The sequence below is a fragment of the Ascidiella aspersa genome, chromosome 1, assembly GCF_963924565.1.
Source record: "Ascidiella aspersa chromosome 1, kaAscAspe10.2, whole genome shotgun sequence".
Classification (NCBI taxonomy): Eukaryota; Metazoa; Chordata; class Ascidiacea; order Phlebobranchia; family Ascidiidae; genus Ascidiella; species Ascidiella aspersa.
In genome coordinates, this window is record NC_139447.1 from 6,958,582 (window position 1) to 6,981,026 (window position 22,445).

The 22,445-nt window shown below is 37.6% G+C and overlaps 1 protein-coding gene across 1 annotated transcript; it reads left to right on the top strand.

The window, feature by feature from the left end:
• The first annotated feature begins 1,789 nt into the window (after positions 1-1,789).
• Positions 1,790-20,615, top strand: LOC146166832 (uncharacterized). The gene is made up of 17 exons (XM_083383639.1): positions 1,790-1,939; positions 2,396-2,457; positions 4,874-4,990; positions 5,562-5,675; positions 6,362-6,511; positions 6,738-6,811; positions 7,704-7,786; positions 8,632-8,728; positions 9,336-9,501; positions 10,878-11,003; positions 12,075-12,272; positions 12,729-12,899; positions 13,925-14,150; positions 16,453-16,649; positions 17,739-18,132; positions 19,489-19,694; positions 20,335-20,615. Exons 1-17 carry the CDS (start codon positions 1,884-1,886, stop codon positions 20,466-20,468), a joined length of 2,571 nt encoding a protein of 856 aa, XP_083239765.1. The 5' UTR covers positions 1,790-1,883; the 3' UTR covers positions 20,469-20,615.
• Positions 20,616-22,445: the final 1,830 nt, after the last annotated feature.

Below are 22,445 nucleotides of genomic sequence, written 5' to 3' on the forward strand. Positions count from 1 at the left end.
TTAATACCTGATAAAAAGTAATTAAGCCAGGTAAGGCACGCAGTGATTTGCGATTTTACTTTGCATTTAGTACGCCTCGTTATAAAACTTTAATTTAAACAAATAATAAAAATTGCCTCATCGGCATTATTTTTTTTAAACCATCCGTGCTTTTGCATTAAGGTTTGCGAAAGCGTTTGACTTCGTTTGGCGTTTAAGGATTAGTATTATTATTTCGAACTCGAACAGTTTTACTTTTTTTCGGGATTTATCCCCTTATCCAGGGGTGGGTAATTAGGGCCGGGTAAAAAAGGGAATCTTAAATATACATATTATAAGATGTGATCTATAAAACAAAGCTTTAAATATCTTTGTTTTGGCAAGATGATGAAAGGAGAAATAGTTAAAGATGCCTTATAAATATAACATATTTAATTAAATCGCAAAAAATAAAAAAAAATGTGTGGGGAACATTTTGTGCGCGCTGAACGACTTTGTCATTTATTATTACGCTGAAACAACAAAATAGAAAGACTTGATCATAAAAACAAACATAGAAATCGTCGGTAATGTCTTTGCATACTCACAACGGTATATAACGAAGCGCGCACATAACAGTAAGAATTTAACAAATCATTGTCAACACCAGTTCCAAACAGGAGAGTTACAGGATCGTTTTGCAAGGAAATTAAAAGTTTTGAGAAAATCAAGATGTTATTTCTTCCCAATGACTTTCAATATGAAGACAATGATAAAATATGTGCGAAATAGTTTCAGGGGCATTTCGACAGAAAACACCTTAGTCGGAGTCAGTTTTACCAAAGGAGTGTAATGCTTCGTTTGTTACTATCGCACACAGGTGCAGAACGACTTTTTTTTTTTTTTTTTTTTTACAATAAAGCAAGTGCGAAAGAAAAAAAAGAGGCGAGATAAAACACATGTCAGAAAGCGACGAATTAGCAGGAAGGCATTAAAATACAGTTGGGGATTCGGAGTAACATGAAGTGAGCGTTAAAATAGCCCTTGCCACTTGCAAAGAAAGTCGTTAATTTTATAATTACGAATGGCGATAAGAGATAAGATGTTCCGATTTCTGAACAGATTTAACCATATTTAGGAACATATTGAAATTCGGCACGGATTCGGCGTACTTACAGCGGTAAATTACGAAACGCGCACACAACAACAAACAATTCAAAAGGGTTTCAGATTGATCTGTCACAATATGCAGAACGACTTTTCGAATTACTTCGAGGATTTTCAGGTTGTTTAGCGCCACCTTACGATACACACTTTTTATGGACTAGGTTGCCCTCACACTGGTCGTTATGTTTTCTCTACCTATAAATAGACCTCACCGAGACTTACAGTAGTATCTAACGGTATCTACTGCTCGGCTTAAAGGCAAGAGATTTTAACATGTACTGAAACCACCTCAATTTTGCGGATTAGCTAAAAATTACGTTGTTAACGGCTAAAAATAACGTGGCTAAATATTCACCTAATAACAACATTTATGTTTTCTTCTATAAACAGGATTCAGAAATCGATTTATTTTTATTCAGACGAGGAAATGAGTGTTTTGCCCTTGTAATCTGTTTAGTTCCTAATGAAAGTTGCACGGTTTCAAAATCCGACAGACTCCAAGTTGAGATCATCGTCAGTAAATTAAATCAAGCCGAAATAGAAGCGGGCTGGGAAAGTCGCGCTTTCTGTGACGTCAGACAATAAATTGTGCCTTAGGCGTGCGAGCGTTTGTGCCTCTATTTTGGGTTGCTTTTGATCGGGCTGTTTTACGGCACGAGCCAGCTTCGAGACTAATAATGCAAGTGCTGTTTTGATCTCTCGCAGAAACGTAAAGCGTATAAAACTTTAAAACGAAACTGTGTAGGTTCGCTGAAAAGATGGCCGCACTCTGTCGTCGAAAAGACAGAAAAACTTCAGCACCGAACTTTGCAGGGTAAGTCATTAATTAAAAACATTTGACTTGTGCTGTGCTGTGCTGATAAAACTTAACAAACCCGAGTTGCGCTTGTTAAAAATTATTTGTCTGTTGTTTAACCTGTAGTATCGACTTATGGACTATGTTTCAACATAAATATAAAAGTGAACGCATTAACGAACTTGTGCTGTTAACTTGGTTCGTTTTATCGCCTCTTTGCCGATAGGCTTGCGCCTTTAATATGCTTGTTTTTATTTTTTTATGACTTGATGAAGCACGGTGATAACAACACTTGTCTAAATGTAAATACAATATGTTAACAGATTGGCCTTTTACAGTGTCACAGAAACAGTTTGGGTTACTTTAATAATGCGTACGGTCGGCTCTTATCGCATTTTAAAGTGTTTACGATATAGAATTTTAACGATAGGTTCAGGCGAATCCAGACAAAGCTTAACTTTTGTTTTGACGCAGACTTCTCATAACGATCGGGTTGTTGTCCATCATCAGCTGTGTGGATGCAGTTTGTCCAGACGGTAAGCTGTTTTAATTTTATTCGGGCAAAGAAGCTGTTTACATCCATTAAACTATTTTCGCTGGTGGTTTTATGCGTGTGCAAATCCTTTTGAACATAAATTTTAAGCTATAATTCCTAATATAAATAGTTCTAATTGAAATCTTGCATATATTTGGACATCAGTAAGCTTCAGCTTGGTTTTTCCACTTTAGATCAATATTCCTCGTGGAATTATTTAGAGTAGAGTGTGGGGTGGTTTTACTCTTATTTTTATGTGATTTTACAGTTCACGATGAAGCTAAAAGTAAAAAGTCTCGTTCAAATTTGTGTTTAACTTAGGAGAAAAATACGGTGACAAAAGTTTTTGTACAGCTGAGGCAGGTCCTTGACATGGCTGACACAAAATTTATAATTTTTTTATGAACTTTGGGGGTTTATAGAAATGTCATGATGGGTATTTCCCGGGATGTTACCACGTGATTTCCGGATTACCCAAAATGGAAAAAATCAAAGCTAAACAAACTCTAATTTTACTACTATATAGATATTTCCCCTAAAGCGCACTAATCATGTCACGACGTCCTCTATATGAGTGAAATATTCGTGCCATGATATCGTGCAGATCATTTTAATTTTTTTACTTTTAGATCAAGTTTTTATGCTGAATAATAGGTATTTTTAGTTAATCCGATTTTGAGCTGAATACGAATTAGGGCCTTTAGATTCACAGAACGTTAGATTTTTTTGAACTGTGCAGGTATACCCCTTAGTAAATGTGATTGTGACATCACAATTTATTCTTCAACCCTTGATTTTAAACAAAAACTCCTAATTTTAAACAAAAACAATATGCGATTAATGTAATTAACTAATGCAAATCGACCTTATTCTCTATAACTGTAAGTTTTTATTGTTTTGTACAGCGTCGTATCGACGGGGAAAAGGATGGTTAATATTTTGCCAACTTTAGTTACCCGAATACGTTAAATTGTTATACAACTTGCTCAAGCCTATCGCACCTTTTCGATAGAAATTTGAAAATAATAAAATAATATTTATATTCATCTTTGTGGTTCGTTTTTTAAATACTTTAACACGCGCCTGAAATAGCAAACATCCCGCCAACGCATCAGGCAAACGTAAGTGGGAGATAAATGTGTTATCAGAATTAGGTTTGCCCGTATACGACACAATAACGTCATGGTATAAGAGACTTTAAAAATTACTTTTCCCGACCAGACTTATGTGCAAATATTCAGGGAAATGGCGAGAGTGCCTTTGCGCAAAGGGAAAATTATTTAATTTAAGGAGGCGTAACGTTTGTTGACACGATCATTATTTATGCACTAATATTATGGCATTTAACAAGAAACCCAAGCTAATACGCCCCTGTACGTATCAGCTGTTTTTATATTGAGAGATATAAATCTAAAAATATATATGGTCCACGAATAAGTTACATCGCATCCATGTCACTACCACTGACATTTCATTTAAATCCAACAACTTTAATACTGACAATAGCGAGATTTGGTGAGGACCGTCATGGCGTTTTGGTCTATGTATAAGCCAATACTTGCGGTTATTAGTTCTAAGAATTCTTAAACGTCACATTGTTTTCGCCTTAATGTAAACATTAAGGTCCTAACACAGCTTTATCGTTTTCGAAACAAAAGTACTCGTCACTAAACGATTTCGAAGCAAATTTGTGTCAGAAAATCCATACCGAGTATCGCCCGCTTGTTAATCGCAAAAATTACTTTTCGGTAAATCAATGTTTTGGGCCTGTATAGTGTGCAGGTGGGTGATTGGACGCGGCGTGATCAGGGATTTTTTATACTGCGCATCTCTATACCGGTATATGCATAATTTTGGGCAGAAGTACGACTGATACCAAAATGACGTTTTTACGTTGCGAAAAAATTAATATCAATAACATTGAAACGTGAAAATGTTATGGGTTCAGGATACTAATTCAAATTTTCTATAGCGCTATGAAACTTAGTTTCCTTCCATACTTCCTGAAACGTTTTCTTTTTAAGGTGTAGAAAAAGCTTTTGTGTCTCAAACAAATCAAAATCGCAACGTTTTGTCTCGAACCATAGATCAAATTCATTATTTCGTATAAGTTTGGCACTAATCAAGTATAGTTTTGAAAGAGGACCGTTTGCTCCGACTTGGCTTCGGGATTGGTTATAAACCGATATTATCGAACATACCTTTGTATGAGTTCATTAAGAAAGGCACGCAATACTATGCATGCAAAAAACTATATTTGTCACTTGAAAAATTCAAATTGCCATCAAACAAAATATTTTGCTTAGTGCAAATGTTAAAGATAACCCCTAGATCTGGTTCTATAGCAAATTGGCGTGGTAAAAGCAACCCCATACATGGGGTTAACACTGGTTGTTTAATATATAACTTGTTTTCAGCGAATGATCCTTGCGACGATTGCGCTCCCTGGTGTAAGCAGTACAAGGATCTATGCAACGCCGAACCCCTAATCAGCACTTGCAGGAAAACCTGCGGTTTATGCCCGTCATCTCAAGGTAATCATTGCACTAGAGTTCGTCGATCAGGCAGCTGATTTCGCCATGCAGAATCAGGCTTTAACTATATTGTAAAATAGATCGTAAGATTGTAATAGTACTTAAGCGACAATTTCGTTAAGATATGTTTCCATATAACATCGGAGGGTGCAAATGTTCTAATTTAACATCAAACCTTTTTCCAAAACCAATTCCTTCGGCTGATCATAAGTTTTATGCTACACATCAGTTATATACAAAACTGATGTTGTTTTTTTGTGTGTGCTAATGGCTTTTTTGGGTAACTTTCGTAACGAGACTTATCTGGTGGCAGACAGATGCTGTCCCAGTCAATCTGCCTTTTGTACTTTCGGAGTGTTAAAGAGTCATCAACCTGACTATAAAAAACCGAACAACTTTGTGATAAAAAAGTGCTCTGACAATAGGCAGAAGTGTTCCTACAGAAAAGTCTCGTTTCTAGATTATTGCATTTACCTAGTTTAATTTTTACGGGTTGCATGATTAAAGTGAAGACAAAAAAGTGCAATTTTAAAGCTAATTGACCCAACTTGTCTACTCGTGTTTCCCGTAGTGTGCAAGGAAAAGAGATGCAGTCAGGAGTGTGTAGAACAGGACAACGGAACAACAGCCGTGTGCGCTTGTTGGGTCGGATATGAGTTGGGTCCTGATGGTGTCACTTGCAACGGTAATGAAAGACACACGCATACCGGTATATGTGTTTAATAGCAACTGTAATCATGCCCCTCGGAAGCTGCTTTTTGACCAACGATTCCTGTATCATAATAGTACACCGAAAGGCCATACCTGATATGACCGGAGGTCGTGAGTTCGAACCTCACTGCAGTCTAGTTGTTTTTCTATCCTGCCCTTCTTGCATCATTGATCGACAGATTCGGCGAGTCTGCGATGGCTTTCGGTGTGCTATTGTAAGTTTGTAACAATAAGTTGTAGTCGTAAAATCCCAAACATCCGCAATCCTTACTACAAAGTTTTAAAAATAATTTACTAAAAACTTTATTGCATTTTCAATTATTTTTATTCAGTTAATTTAAAACAAAACGTTTGTTCACTGTAACGAGTGCAATAGCCCACTTAGATGAATTAAATGACACATGTAGCCTATACTTGAGCCCAATTTGCAAAAAATAACCTGACTCATATTTAAGTCTTTGGGGCAAGTGGATCACAGCTGACTTAAATCATTTAAATAACCACTAAACTTTTATTAAAATCGATTGATCGAATTGATTAGAATGTTTTTAAAGCATATCTAAACTTTTTTCAAGCAACAACAAACATCATTAAAAGTTTAACAAATAATGAATAGAAATATCTAAGTACGGTATATATACTCTTTTTTGCTCCTATTAGATGTGAACGAGTGTTTTTTGGGTGTGGACTGTGGCGACAGAATCTGTCACAATATAAAAGGAGATCACCTCTGTACAGTATGCACAGTTGCTAATCAGCAATTCAGAAACTACTACAATTCGAGTAATTGCTGTATCCCCAACCTATCAGGTTAGTATCCCTAAGGCATTCAGCAAATTTTTGTTTCTTTAAATTAAATTGGCAGAACGTATGCCATTAATTTCGCTTTGTCAATGTGATCCAATTATCCAGCTAACGGTATTGTATTCCGAGGAAATGTGTTGCATGTTATTGCGTATAGTAGAAATCTTTTAAACTAATTATATCTAAATAAATGTGTTGTGATACACTTCGTCACTTGCGTTATTCTTCACAGAGCAATGTGGCAAAAGTGTGCCAAGTGGCCGGATTATCGAAAAGAATCTATACTCGAGAAATTGGCCGTGGACGGTAAGCGTTGAAAATGTGTTGGTTTAAAGATTTTTGCCGGTAAATGTTTTTGTTTCGTGTTTTTGTACCGGTAATGTTTTATGCTTAACTATTGTATTACAAATTTGAACTTAAAATTTGTCATGTTTCAAACTTAAACTCGCTTGGAATATCCCATTGTTAAATGTTGTATGATACTGACCATTAACGAGGTTAAACCAAAGTCGAAAATGTTATAGTTTCTAGCAACCTAACATACAGTAAGAATATTGTTAAATACAGGCGCTTTAGGCTATTTTAAATATTACCAAATGTTAAAACATCTACACCAAAGGCAAAGGTAGAAAACAATTCTTACCGAAATTCATGAAAATTTCAGCGGTGACGTCATAAAGTTTAGTCTTAAAAGAAGATCTAAAACAAGTAACCTTAGGAAACCTGAGGTTGTCGTTCGATGTTGTGTACAGCTGAAAACTTAGTTTACGGAGATGGATGGATAGTCTGCTGTAAAAAGGTCATAACCTTGTAAAAAAGAACAAAATTAGATCTACTAATACGGCGTATCTGCGCCGTTCCACCATCAGTTATTTAATCGAAAAGCATTGCTTTAACATTTGATCTACGCCATGTTGGAGTTATCACAATTAACCGACAAATTGATGCTTTATCTTATTCTGCCTATTTGACACAGAAAAACGATACTATGGAAGAAAGTTATTTCATAAACCGCATAAGTATAGCTTCAATTCAGTAATATTTGTAATAACCGTACCGGTATTTATTAAATTCAAAAATGGAAGTCTGGAAGCAATATTGAATGTGTTGAACGGCAAATTGTTATATAATGATTGCAAGCCCTTGTACAATTGTTCGCGATGCGATTGATCAAATATTAAGGTTACCCTTTTTCCAGGCTCACATTAGCAACGGGAGTTTGACGTGCTCAGGAGTTCTCATATCACGCAACTGGGTCGCTTCTTCAGCACACTGTTTTCAGTAAGTTATATAGTATCCTATATAAAGGCAACATTGGTGCTAAACAGATCTACAACTAAAGTAGAAGTAGCTGAAGCGTATTCGCTATTATTATCACATCAGTGCATGAAATGTTTTCGGAAAATGGCATTCAAAATAAGTCGAGTTGGACAAAAAATAATAAACTGGATATGCTGATGCTGTCAGGCACTGTATCAATTGTAAAGTTGTTCTTTCGGCAGTTAATAATAATCTGTATAAAAGAGCAACAAAAATATTTTTGAAAACATTTTGAAAACACGAAGACTCCAAATAAGACATAGACTTTAATAAGCAACTAATTTTAGTAAAAAAATTGACGTGTAAAGATTTCTTTGACAATATCTTTAGTGATAAGCAAACCTTGACATGTACATATTTCTTTAATTTATTTGCAATACACTTAAAAATGATTTTGTAATAAAAAATTATTATGTTTTTCGAATATCAGTAATAAACATTTTTTTACTATTTGCATTCCAATTTGAAAAAAATGTTATTAACAGGGAGACGTTTAAGATGGCTCTCCTATTTTTGACATGTAAAATGTTGTCGGATGCCATTTAAATAAAAATTCGATCATAGAACGACAAAAAATAGAAGAATATGGTAAACGATTTTGCGCATTTTGGAAACGATTTTGATTATTAATTTTGACGGCTTGTGACATGACATGGAAATTTTACATAATTTCGATTTGTTTTTGCCAATCAAAACATGTTCGTCTTAGTAATCATTAATCACGTGTACATTGGGTGAATGAAGTCATTACCCGTCGGCAGAACATAATTAGGTATTTTGTACCGATATATTGTTTTTTTGCGTAGATCGATGATCAAAGACTTGAAACAAGTCACAGTTCGTATTGGAATTTCTGACCCGAGCATTGGATTTGTTCACGGGCAAATATTCTCCGTGGAAGAGGTACACATAATCACGCGTTCGCATATTGATACCTTTATAAATTTTAGTTCATAGTTACGGGAGTAGGCCTTTATGTTTAACAAAAATATTAACCACGGGATATTTATTGACAATAATAAAGTCTTTACAACAACAAAAAATAGAAATCTTTACAAGAAACATACGAGAAATTTTGCCAAGTCAGCCGATTCTCTGTATTTTTTTACTTCGGGCATTTTTGCACTCTTGGCAAACTCTATAGCAGTGGTTCGCAACCTTTTTCTTCTCACGACCCCCAGAGAAAAGACAAACGACCCACCCGGGGGTCGCGACCCCCAGGTTGAAAACCACTGCTCTATAGCCTAGAACTTTTTAGTTTTTTACTTTTTAGAAATAGTAGCTTTCCACCTACCACTCGGTATGCTCGTGAAACCAAAATCTTTACAAGAAAAAAACTAGAAATGTTGCCAAGTCAGCTTCTTGACTGACACTCTGTATTTTGCTTTCTTCGGGCATTTTTGCATTGTTGGCAAACCCTATAGCCTAGAACTTTTTAGCTAGACAAATTATTCCTATCGGTAAAACAGTAAAGATTTTTAAACAAATATGAAAAATTTTTAAATGGCAGTACGTGAGGAATCCGAATTGGACAGGGGTGGCGGCTTTCAACGACGTCGTCCTGCTGCGTCTCTCAAAAGCAGCAATTTACTCCGATTACGTACGCGCAATTTGTCTCCCCGGCGGGGAAACACCGGTCACAGGAGAGAGATGCGTTGCGACAGGATTCGATATGAGTAAGTGACCAACGTATCTACTTCAGGGTAATGTGGGGCAGGAGTTTAATGTTTAGTTGAAGTTTCTGACTCTCGCTTTAAGGTTGCTTGAAGGTTGCGTGCGTATAACTCGTTAGCCAACCACAAGACGTATAGTTTATTAGAATTGTATTATCTGATAAGCGAACAACCAGTTAAACTATAGAAGGCGGACAAGTTAGCATATAGGAGATGCTACTTGCAATATCAAAGTTGCGAACAGCAAGACGATAACTGAGAAGAAGTCTTTCTTTTACAAGCGGAAGGCGGTCTTAAGTACACAAATCCCTGAGCTGACAGCACAGAGATAATGCAAGCCAGTAACTACTTTGCACTTTGGAGCGAGTAGGCAATAAATCTGTGGCATAAGCAAATACATCACAAAAGTTACTGTAAACACAATCTCTTAGTCGGTAAATTATAGTCGTGCGCTACAGTAACCCTATTTGACTTTATACTTTATTGGTATTGCAACTGGCATTTGTGAATTTTGTCCAAGCCGTACATTTTAGCCTAATACTTTGTTGCCATAGGACCGGGTTGAATGATTTATGACCCGACATATAGGACACATTTAAGTCACTCTTTTCAAATTACTTGACCTCACTGAAGTATATACGACCAACAACTCGACTCTTTTTCTGAATAAATACAATAAGTATTCTATTACCCCAACTGTGTCTAAGTTTCCAGCTTTTTTTCAGTTTTCGACATTTGCTAAGCTAACTAGTTTTTTTGGAAATAGGGTAATATCGTTTATTACAACAATCTAAAATTTATTTTGTAATACAAATGACATGTGCTTGACTTACAATGGCAATGTCTTCTACTGGGGCTGGACTTGCACTGGTATTATAGGTACTTCGCAAATTATTTGCCTTATATTTAGTCATTTTAAAGCGTACATTCAGGCTATTTCTGTTCTAAGGCAATTCAAATCAATTTGTCAGCCGTTAACATTAGGTTTCCTATTAGTATATTTCAGCAATACCATTTCGTAAAAGTGGCTTGTTTTGTCCCCCTTCGGCCCTAGATCTATGGTTGCAAATGTTTAAACATTTATTGTGGAAATAGGTCAGTTTGTAAACAAGCTACAATGACAAATGGTAGTTTTTCAATCGGAACAAGCTTGGAATTTTGACGAATAATGGTTGAAGGCTGTAGTAATACGTAATAAGAATATCAAAGGCATATAGAAGTAGGAAACATTTTGAACGTTTCGAAGAACTCTTTATACGTTTTCAACATCGCATGAAAGTGTTTTGGTAAAACCTGTAAGAGGCAGCTACTTTTTAAATTATGCTCCTTAGTACAACAATACACTGTTGCCTGTCAATGTCAGTGACTTTTTTCCGCAGAGTTTAACCCACTCCAGGCATCGTTTCCGATCGTGGAATCGTCGACGTGCAGCTACGGCCGGGCCGATCAGGGTTCTAAGATTTGCGGCGGGCTTCAAAACAGGACTGGAGATGACACATGCCAAAGTAAGAATAAGCTGCCACCAGCTTTGCTTCAGGCGCACAATTTTCACACAAAAACGAACTTGCCGCGAAATGTTGGGAAGCGTGAAAGCACTTAGCTAAGATGCTTTTGTCGTTTTCTGACAGGCGATCCGTGAATCATCGGTAATGTTTTTAAATTGGATACATTTTGCTTGCGTTTCAGAATAAGGTTTTGTGGGCAAAGCTAAACAAATTCCAGAACTTTTCCTGGTATACGTTGCACGAATCTGTAATATAGCTTAATATTGAACTTTAAAGCCAACAAATCGAGTAAATCGACATCATATTGATAAAACGTGTATCATCGCAGTTAATTCCTCAAAAGCTTTACAATTATTTTCTTCAAAGCTTTCTTAATATTAAACCTCTGAATAGACAAAGTACCAAAAAATGATGTATTAACGTTGCATAAGGACAGGCTAATGACCTGATCAGAGATTATATTACAACGAAAATATCCCTGCGTGTACGCCACAAGGACATTGCTGATAATAATACTAATGTTTCACCTCAAACAATAAGTGGCCAGCACTAAAAACGCTACACAGGGCAAAAACGAAACACAGCATTTAAGCCTGATTTCCACATATAACCAAAACTTTTTATGCTTAGGCGTTTCAGGTCCCATAGAGTTTAACTCCTTATAGCAAGATCTTATTGCTATGGCCAGGGATTCTTAACAGGGTCCGTGAAAATCTTGGGTTTATCTGCACTAGTTTTAAGGGGTCCATGAAGGCTAAATTGAAATCTGGGTGTAACTTGAAAAATAAAATTAATTTTTTTAAATAAAAAAAAAAAAAGTAATTTGCTGTCTTCTCCTAAATATACTTATACTTCACTTTAGCTTTACATTTGTTAGACCAAAAACAGCAGGTTTCGTAAGTCTACCTGTTTTATGACGTCATGTTCTGACGCCATCTATAGTAATTCCACGCCTACCCTTTTTTACGTGAAAAGAAAAAAAAGTGTTTAAGAAGCCCGCATTAAAAAAAGTTGAAGAACCTCTGCTTTAGGCTTAAATCGATATATAAATAAATTTGATGCTCTTCGCAGTCGCGCCAGGCGGTCCTCTAGTCTGTCAGCGCTGTTCTAACTGCGACTGGTACCTTGCTGGCGTATCCTCGTTCGGCAGAGCCTGCGGTTCCAGCAGCGATCACCAAGCCTACTCAAGCGCCGAGCAAATGGAAAAGTGGATCAACGGGGTTATCAGCGTTCCGGGGACCACCAAGTACGCCAGCTGCCAACGGGGAGGTACGAAATAATGGCCATATACAGCAATTTGACTTGTACAACCGCCTGATTTGTGTCCTCATTTTTCAGTTGTTAACGAGATTCTTTATGAAAACTTTAAGATCTGTAAATGGAGTTTAGCTCACAATTTATAAAGCCATTAGTAATCTGGTGATAGTTGAGTTTGAGTAGTTACTTTGGAACTATAGTATTAGTTTATAGAAATAAGGATTGGTTTTGTAAACATGCGCAGAAAAAAAATTGCGCCTAAATGGTAAGGCCTTTCTACCCCAATAGTTATGTCAGACTTACAGGCGTCATTCCAACATGTTTCTTATATTTTTTGCCGTTAACTTCTTTCAATTGAAAATGAACTCCAACTTCCAAATTCGTCATTTTGCCACCTTTCAATCCTCACTATACCAACTGTGTGCGTGGCTGCGAATTTCTAACGTCAAGTTTCACTTTTTCGCGCAGCGTGGACGCCCTGGACCGAATGGAGCGAGTGCTCCGGGCGATGTATCAACGACACCGTGGCGCAGAGCGGCTCGCAGACCCGTCAGCGCGAATGCGTTGGTGCTGCTGTGGGCAGCGTTGGCTGCGTGGGATTAGATCGCAATCTGCGGCCCTGCAACTCGTCTTGTCAGAGTAAGTGGCGTTGGGAATGCAAACCAAACATCGGTTTGCCTCGATGCTTAAGTCGACCGACTTGTTCCTCCTAAAGGCATCACAAAAAATGTTTGTGTTATTTTCTTAACGCAAAGAAGTGAAGTCGGATTCGTTTCTAGACTGCTAGTTTGCCTATCTCTCATAACTGGGTTCTGCAGCATCTCATTGTTTTTTCAGTGATCACCAACTAACAGTTAGACCTACAGGCAAATTACATGCTATGTCCATTGGTAAATGAGACTTTATTGTGGCAAATAAATCATTAAAATGAAACGTATTATAAAATACTTTATTGGGCATACAACTCATGCTTTTTAATGTTCACGGGAATACGAATTTACTGATTTTTAAAACAGATTATTTTCATAACCCAAGGAACTGTAGTCGGATTTGTTTTTGGCTGCTATAGTTGACCAATAGCTCTTCAACTCATAACTGCGTTCTGCAGCTTTACCAGCGGAACGTTTTTTTAGCAATGTGTACGAGCTACGGGCTGGTGAAAATAGCGAGATAAATACAGCATCTTAATTTTGGTTGTCTTGAGGTTAAGCGCGACTGACACAAACCCTAACTAATTGATACATGTATATTGTCCCAAAAGTTTTTTGCAAAATACTTAATAATTTAGGCGAATTCTAAGTCATTTAGGCTTCTGGCTTAACGTGGTCTTTCAATTATTTTTTTGTAAAACTGGGTACTTACCACAATTACTTTTTATTTTACCATTCAATTTCGAGAACTTGACTTGGAATTAACTTGCTACAGCAATGACCTGAATTCGGACTTGACTTAGCAATAGTTGAAAATGACTTTGATTTAATAATATGTCAAATGACTTGCTTACAACACTAACGCAGGATAGACAGCGTGTAATCTCCATTTTTATTCCTAAACTTTCACAATATAATGCAATATAATATTGGTGTTAGGCCGTTTAAAAAATAGATTAAAAAATAGGTTTACCATCCTGAGTTCAAGTGCCGTAATTTTAGTGTGACCTTTAGATTTCACAGCTTGGACTCCGTGGGGCGCCTGTAGCGTTCAGTGTGGCGACGGGGTAAGGAACAGAACCCGGGACTGCCCGGGGCCGTGGGCTTGTGCGGCCGACGACCACGGCACCGAGACCGCCCAACAGGTACCCTGCCGCCTGGGGGACTGTCCCTGGAGCAACTGGGGCGACTTCGAACCTTGCACGGTTACTTGTGGAACTGGAACGTCAACTCGAAGGAGGTGAGCGTAAAAGCGTGGTGCGTCGTTTATTTAGTGTAGGCCAGGGGTTTCCAACACGCGACAAATGTGGCCCGCGACTTTATAAAAAAATGTCACGCAAGCCCCCCCAATTAGTTAATTTGTTATTCAGCCAATTACCAAAAAATGCTAAATTGTTATACAGCCAAGTACCATTGTTTATCCAAGTGCCATTTGTATGTTGATTTTTCACTCCACCCTATTGCATAGGCCTAGATTTATAGTTCCGAATTTTTCGTTTTAAAAAATGTAGGTCTGGATTTTTAAAATGTAGGCCTGCTGGATTTACAATTTACAACTTTGCCTGACTTTCAAAATAATAAATCGTTACCGCAGGTTTTCAGGTCGCAGTGTTTCTCAACCCATGGGTCGCCAACCCGTTTGATTCGGTTGCTTCTATAAGCAAGATATTTTGGGGCTCTTTTTTGTTTTGCTATTTAGAAAGTAACGCAAAAAACAAAATAAAAATCTACAAATCCCGCACTCCGCAGCGCATATTATTTGGGTGAAGGTTCGGGTTTGAGTTTGGGTGGGTCAAGCATTTTTATTAACAATAAGTATAATAATACTTGACCCACCCAGTCCCAAACTCGAACCCGCTCCTTAACCCAAACAATATGATATGTGTTGCGATATGCGGTATTTATAGATTTTTATTTTTCTGCGTTACCTTCTACATATTAAACCGCAATTGAGCCCCAATGTTTTACATATTGGGAAACTTCCAAGCTATGCAAAGAAAGTGGCTCATACTTGAATTTATTGGTCGCTCAAACAGTTCAATGAAGTAGATTGAGTTAGCAATGCCTCGTTTTATTACTTTTAGCAGACAGCAAAAAGGTTGAGAAACACCGCTCTTTAGGGTGAGCTTGTCAAATCGTATTTTTCAATAGAAAACTTGACAAAAAAAATACATTTTCAACCTAAAGACCGTATATAGGTAACTGAGCTTTTCCAAAGATCAAAATTTTTATTTTGGTTGGTATGTTGTGAACATATTATGTTATGTTCGTTATTTTGCCATACCACACAAGTTTAGAGGTTATTTAGGCTATTATCATACTAATCAACTTATAGTATTATTTATAGCTTTTTATGTGTTTTATTTACTTGATGTTTGGCTTGTTCTGGCATTTTATCAAAATCTTAATCTGGCAACCCTGGATAGCATTCACATAATTATATAACTTGGTTGGTGTGAAGAAACAACAAGCAAAAGTCAACTCACCGACTAATACTTAGATGCAGTAATGTGCAGTTTCTAAACTTTGGAACGGGAAGAAGTTATGAGATAAAAATTGGCACTTCGGCATGTTGAGTGGGACCCCCTGTTGCAGGCCCATCACTGCTGCTGTAATGAAGTTAGAACAGGAAACTACGTCCCGCCAGATCTGGCTCGCAGACCTAATTTTTTATCGTCCCTCAAATTTTATTTAAAAAGATAAGGTACAGTCAAACAGTTGTCGGATACTTAAAATCCCAAACTGAATTTTGAATGAATTATAAACTAAGCGACATTTTATTAAAGCTAACTTCAACAATAATGAAGTTAATAAATGTTGACACCAATTTTCTATCAGGCCCGCGATCCTTGATTTTTAGAGTTATCCGGCCCGCAAAAGTCAAGCCTTACAGCCATCAATCCCTTTATGAAAATAAAAACTTTAGTGACCCCTGTGTTAGGCTTACGGAAACTACAGCAGCGCAACTATAAGCGGTAGTTGATTTATTGACGACTTAAAATGTATTTTTGTAAGCCTGAGGTAGCCTCCCGTATTTTTGGCACTTTTTGTGCTGTGTTGTAGTGGTGGTCATTTATTTGCAAAGAGCGGATAAAAGCGGTCATGTGATTAAACTAACTATCAAAGGTTATCTATTGATATCCTCTGTAAGGCGAAGCAAGATGAACAAACATTTTTCTTAATAGCAGTTTATAGCGTTTGTGCTCTGAAGTATAGTCTGCAACACGCATAAGCCGGGTGTTCATACGGAACCCATTTACAGTACTATAGGATTCGCTTAATCCCAGGATGCACAACTTGCGGCCGTTGATTACTGTATAACTTTTGCAGCCGTGCCCTTTCAGTTGCAGTTTTGCGCACGAGTTCGTAAGAGAACAGCAGGTGTTTTTAAGTTTAATTGTCTTATGGCGTCAGGTTACGATGCAACTCTAAGACGTATAGTCTCTAAAAAATTCTACTGGCGGCCGTGAAAAAATAAAGACTGTTATTGTGACGACCAATAGCTATTGAAGTCCTTTTAACCCGGGCAACTCTATTCGCAGGACTTGTAACGCGGGCGTGGGCCAGTGCGTGGGCGTCGACCACTACTCACGGCCGTGCAAAAGGCCTAGTTGCGGCCCTTGTGGTGGGAAGGTAGACAATGGTGGTACCTGTAAGGACTACGCTAATCTCGGATTTTGTGCCTCTGAACAGGGTGAAGTTGAGGGCCTTTGCGCCCTGACTTGCTGCGAAAGGACAAGTAAGTTACCTGGCGCAAATGTTTGTTTTGTACTGCCTTTGTAGAATTTAAAAACATCACACAAGTTTTGGTTAAGGTGTGATTAATCGCAGCCGACGTGATACGCTTAGGCCAGATGGTAACTTGGGGACAATTATGAAAATTGTTTTCGGTTGTTTTAATCATGAGTTGATACAGCATTCTTAATCGCAAATGCTTGACGTAGGAATTATGGGCGCAGAACAAAATAACCAGCAACTCTAAGTGGAAGGAGTTCCCTATATAGTTCTCACTGACCCATGTTTATAGTTATACCCTAAATTTGTTCTGGCGTGACAAAAAATACAAGTTACTTGTAGTAAAGGTCAAAAAAAAAAATATTAGTCGTAATCATTTTTATAATCCCCAAATTATTAGCTTACCCTTATTTACAGTATGCGAACCTACTGAAGTAACTTGTGTCGGGGTTGTCAGCGATGGTCTATTTAAAAGTTTAAAGCGGCAATATGTACCATATTGTTCCCTCTTTTTCTTCAACGTTTGGCCGAAATATTCATGAAGGGCAAGTACGTTCGACTGAGAATTATAGATTCCGATGGACAGTATACGATTTCAACTAAAAGCATTATTAGTGATGTCTTAACTCATCAATAAGTCATTTTTACACAGCAGACTTGGACAATTCAAAAAATCATGGGCCAGGCGCTTTTAAACTCTTTCGTCGATGTAAGTAGATTCAAAGTTAAAAAACAAAGGCACAGTGCGCGTTTTAAGGCAAACTAGATGCTGTGATAATTACAAGGGCGCAGCTAAACTGTTCGAGAAATAGCCTGTCGCCTGAGTGATAAGCACATCTAACCGTTTTAAAAAAGCACTTATATCACGATGAATACTAAAGTTCAACCCTGATAACCCTAACATAATAAAGTTCAACCTTGTTTTACAGTATTCAGCCAGAAGTATATCCTCTTTTTTTTAAATGAAATAAAAAAACAGACCTTTTCATTATATTGCCTTTTCGCTTTCGTACGTTCTTTGATAGGTTCATTAACTAACATACTACGAAGAAAACATCACTTTTTACCGTACACTGCGCGTGTTTTCTTTCAGTATTCAGCTCGTGGGGCGGTTGGAGCGCATGCGACACAACGTGCGGTCCTGGAAAGCGTTCCCGAAGTAGGTCGTGCCCAGCGGCGCCGCGCGTACCTTGCCAAGCCGACAGCGGCGGCAGTTCAAGCCTACAAACAGAGCCGTGCAACCTGGAAGCATGCCCTGTCGTTTTCAGCTCTTGGTCCTCGTGGAGCGACTGTAGTGTGACTTGCGGCGAAGGGGTTAGTAGCAGAACCAGGGTCTGCCCGGAGCCGGGAAGCTGCCAGGCCGACGGACACGGCGTCGAGACCGCCCAGGAACGGCCCTGCAAACTTAGCTACTGTCCCTGGCGACCGTGGGGCGCTTTTGGCCCCTGCTCTGTCACGTGCGGCAGTGGAAGGAAAATCAGGAAGAGGTAACGTGTCGTTGGCGTTAAGCAGGATTTTTATCGAGCTGTGTGTCGCGACAAACTAGTGTACTTTCGTAAGACTGTCAACCGTGCCGCGAAACTTTTTGTAATTTAAAAAAATAGGGTTTTGGATGGATAGTCATTAGTCATGCACGAAGGGAGGTACGGCGCGTAGAACACTATTCATTTGACGATTAATAATTTATTAAGACACCTACATCTTGCTTCGTGTACACACTGTACATAAAGGGCGTTTGTAAGTTAGATATTGTTGTTTTGTACAGGAATGTGCCGCGAATGTTTGGCCTGTTAAGGACACGCGTACATACGTTTATACGATATTCGTGATATTTAGAATATAGTGTTCATTCAGTTCACATTATGTACAATCAAGTTGTTACATATTGTATGATAACTTTGCCAGCTTGAAATAGACGATTGTTTTGTTATGTATGTGGTTTGGTGTGATTCTTAAGTTTGCCATTCTACTGCATTTGCTTTATTGGGAATGCGTGATTGCACTTTTGGTAAAACATGGGTCTGATACACAACATAAAATTAACTTTGAAACAAAAACCAAGAAAATGAACGATTTTACATAAAACGATAAACTTTCGGAATTTTTTTAAGGTTTTCAGTGCATTAAGTTTACCAGCATTAGCTGGGTGCGAAGACATTTTGCTTTGCATAATGCACTTAGTTTGTGCACAAAATGCCATTTGGGAAGATAACGAGCATTATCGTTAAGCGCGTTTAAAAAAAAATTAAACCTAGGAAAACATGGCACAGTTAGACAAACACAGATTTACCCGAATGTCAAAGTGTTTTCCTCTTAATGTGGTGTTATTGATGAGCGGTTGTAGACCCTCTTCTTCACCAAAAAAGGAAAGGGTCTACGTTGTTTTCACATAGTAACAGCATTGGATCAATTACATTAATTCAGTTGAATTACAATTACAATTACTCGCTTAAATGTTTCAATTACAATCACATTAAAAAACTATAATTAATTACATTAATTACAATTTTCGGCATTAAAACTTAAATTTTCTCAATATCAATGTATTGAGCTAAAAATTTAGTCAACAATTAGAATTACACAGAATGAAAATGCTTCAATTACATTACAATTAAATTAAAACCTGTAATTAATTACATCAATTAAAATATTCGGCGTTGAAACTCTTTTTTTTTTCAATAATCAATGTATCAGCCAAAATTTTAGCAAATTACAATTACACAGAATGAAGATGCCTCAATTACATTGCAATTACGGTACATTGAAACCTGTAATGTGAATTAGATCAATTACAAATGTTCCAACTCTGCATAGTAGGCTAAGACAGTTTTGTTTTTGTAAAGGGTGTGCAGTTCCGTAGAGGGAAGTTGTTACGGCGATGAAACAAGTGCCGAGCCTTGTTACCACGATTCTAGCTGTTTATGCGCCGGCACACGCGAAGATATCTACACCGAGTACTGTCCGATGTACGCTAAGTTCGGCTACTGCTGGATTTACAAGTCGTTCATGACCGCCAAGTGCAATCGCACCTGCTGCCTGTATGAAAACAGTAAGTAGGATTTACAAGATTTCGTAAATTGCGTGAGCTTTTGGTGTTTGTTTGTACTTCGCTGACTCATATGCATAGCACAAAATTCGTGATACCTTGAATTTACGGCTACATTTGTAATTCTCGTATAAATTGGTTCAGCATTTGTACGCCTTGTGCGCCTAAGGCTAAGCGATCATCAGTGTTATAATATCTTCGACTTCAACGTGATCTGGGAACATTACCCATCGTCACTCACTTAATGTTCCTAATTTGAGTTAAATTGCTCGTACAAGACAAATAAAATTGTGTCTTTTCGTACAAAGTGGTGTATTTGCGTACCTGGGCCTGCAAAAGGATAATGTTCAACAAAAAAAATATGTTTTTTGTCCAAAAACGTTCTAATTGGTCAAATTATCTAGTTAAAACATGTGTTTGCCTGATTTTACCAATTGGCAATTGAAACAAAACGGCCAAAAGTCAAAATAACACCTATTGCACTAAAGCAATGCGGCTTACGACGGCGACGGCGGCAAAACAACTCAGCTATTCTCGAGTTCAATTGACTGTTAGGAAAAGCAAAACTAAAAATGAGTTGTGCTAGTCGGTAGCCCGACGCCAAAGTTTAGTAGTTTCAGCATTTTAAATTCGTTTTTTCTAGACCTGGACTTTGCCCGGTCAAGTACCTGTGTCGACGAGTGGCCGGAGATTATGTGTGCCTACTTTTCGGTCGACTATTGCAACACAGAAAACATGCGGATGTACTGCAAGAATACGTGCAACCATTGCGCTTGAAAGGATAGGTGGGGCGGCGCTCCCAAGGCAGATTTGGGCAACTAGATAATCTGCTTGTCTTGTTTGGTCGAACTACGGCTATGTGTTGCTCATACCAATTGTACTTTAATGTTTTGAAGTTTTTTGATGTTCATATTTTAATTCCAATTTAATTTCCAATTTTATCGAAATTCCTACTTTGTCAGCCCCTTGGCTAGAACAGTTTTTTTAGCAATGCAGGTGAACGTAAAAGCCTGAAAAGTAACATTTGGTGGTGTACGATTATTTATCACGCACATTCTTATTAAACAAATAATACGATTTTATTTAAATTTATTGTGGACCAATTAAAGTTAATTCTAGTTGAAGTTTCACTTCAATTTTCAGTTTCCACAGGTTCTACTTCTAATCTAATAATTTGGAAAAGCTACAAAATTCTAGTTGTCCAAGTCTGCCCCAAGAAACTTGCATATATCTCGGCTGACGCTTCATTATTTTTTCTGTGTATGTTTTGTGTTTTCGTAATACCGCCAAACGCTTTCCGCACTTTTGCTGAACAAAGATTTGAAAAATTACAAATGTGAGTGGATTTAAGTCGATACTCAGAGGTTAGTATCGGAATTTCGGAACTACTATGATTTAACAGTGGTATCGGTTGTTTTAAGATCTTCGTCGATTTGATCTTACTAACAAAGTAGTGCAAGTTATAACCACATGTGGTTATCGGAAACAAATATCATAGAATGCTATAACGAAATGGGGGTATTCATAGTTGTGGTACCTTTTAAAAACAATTAGGTCTGTCGTTAATTGAATAAAAAACCTTATCATAACAAAGTAAAGTTTTTACGGTTAAAGACCGCTCGTAAATATATTATTCTGAAACTGTTAAAAGCTATTGTTGTAATAAATAACTTGAAATGTTCGATTTCACCAACAAAAATCAGTAATTCTTGGCCTGCAAGCAGTATATCGATCGTTTAGAACAAATACCTTGCAGTATTTTCAAATCACGGCCACCACTATTTAAAAAAAGAGATGGATTACAGCTGCCTGCTGCATCCTGATTCTTGTTGGACATCTAATGGCATCTTTAAGTTAGGAATCACGTTAACTATAGGTACACATGTCTAAATTTACCCATACACCCCAGGTATCTCTACAAGGTTTAAATATCCTTTTGGGAGAGTCTGATTTACTAGAAAAAATCTCGAAGCGAAAACGAAAAACGGTATAAAACCACCACTCAATAAGTGCAACTAGGAAACTTACAACATGGCGATTGCATACAGTGGGGAAGAAAATGAACTAACAATGTTTCAAGGTTATAAAACTAGCGCTTTGAAAACTTGACGCAATCTTCGAACAACTATAGGTCTCGGGTAAAACTTCCGTGGGAATATATAGGAAATATATAATATAAGAAATTATTTCAGGATTCAAAGTGCTAGTTGATGGAGCAGTAATTAATGGGGACACTAATCAATTGAATCGTCAACAAATATATCAGCTCTATAAAAAAGTATGGCATGATTGATGACTTCGCGGTTCTATCGTCAAGGTCTGTTCAAGCAAATCGCGATTAGGAAAACTAGTAGTAAAATAGGACATTTAGTTCTGAAGGTTGGCAATGTTCCGTGTTACGCGCTTGGCGTTTTTTTTTTCTCGGCAAGTTTAGAGAAAGGTAAAAACACTTGCGACAATAAAGTGTTAAATAGACATGGAATTTTGAAAAAAAATGTCGTTAGTTCAGATAGAAAAACATACTTAAATGTCATTATAGTGATAGCACGATTGAAGACTGTTTTCGTGGTTCTCAAACAGGGATGCGGAGTCGGAGTACGTTTAGTTCACCGGGGTATTGAGTAAAACCACGTATAGCTTAGAGCCTCGAGTCCGACGTGTCCGCCACGTTTTGGGTAGGTATATGGGTCAAAAACAGGCTGCATAGTCGGCGCCGGACTAGGGACTCGGTGGATTCCTTAAATTTGGGTGATT

Excerpts from the sequence above, each read along its gene's own strand:
- LOC146166832 (XM_083383639.1), top strand. The coding sequence starts at position 1,884 with ATGGCCGCACTCTGTCGTCGAAAAGACAGAAAAACTTCAGCACCGAAC. Across the intron at positions 2,458-4,873 it reads GGATGCAGTTTGTCCAGACG|CGAATGATCCTTGCGACGAT; the intron begins GTAAGCTGTTTT and ends ACTTGTTTTCAG. Across the intron at positions 9,502-10,877 it reads TGCGACAGGATTCGATATGA|AGTTTAACCCACTCCAGGCA; the intron begins GTAAGTGACCAA and ends TTTTTTCCGCAG.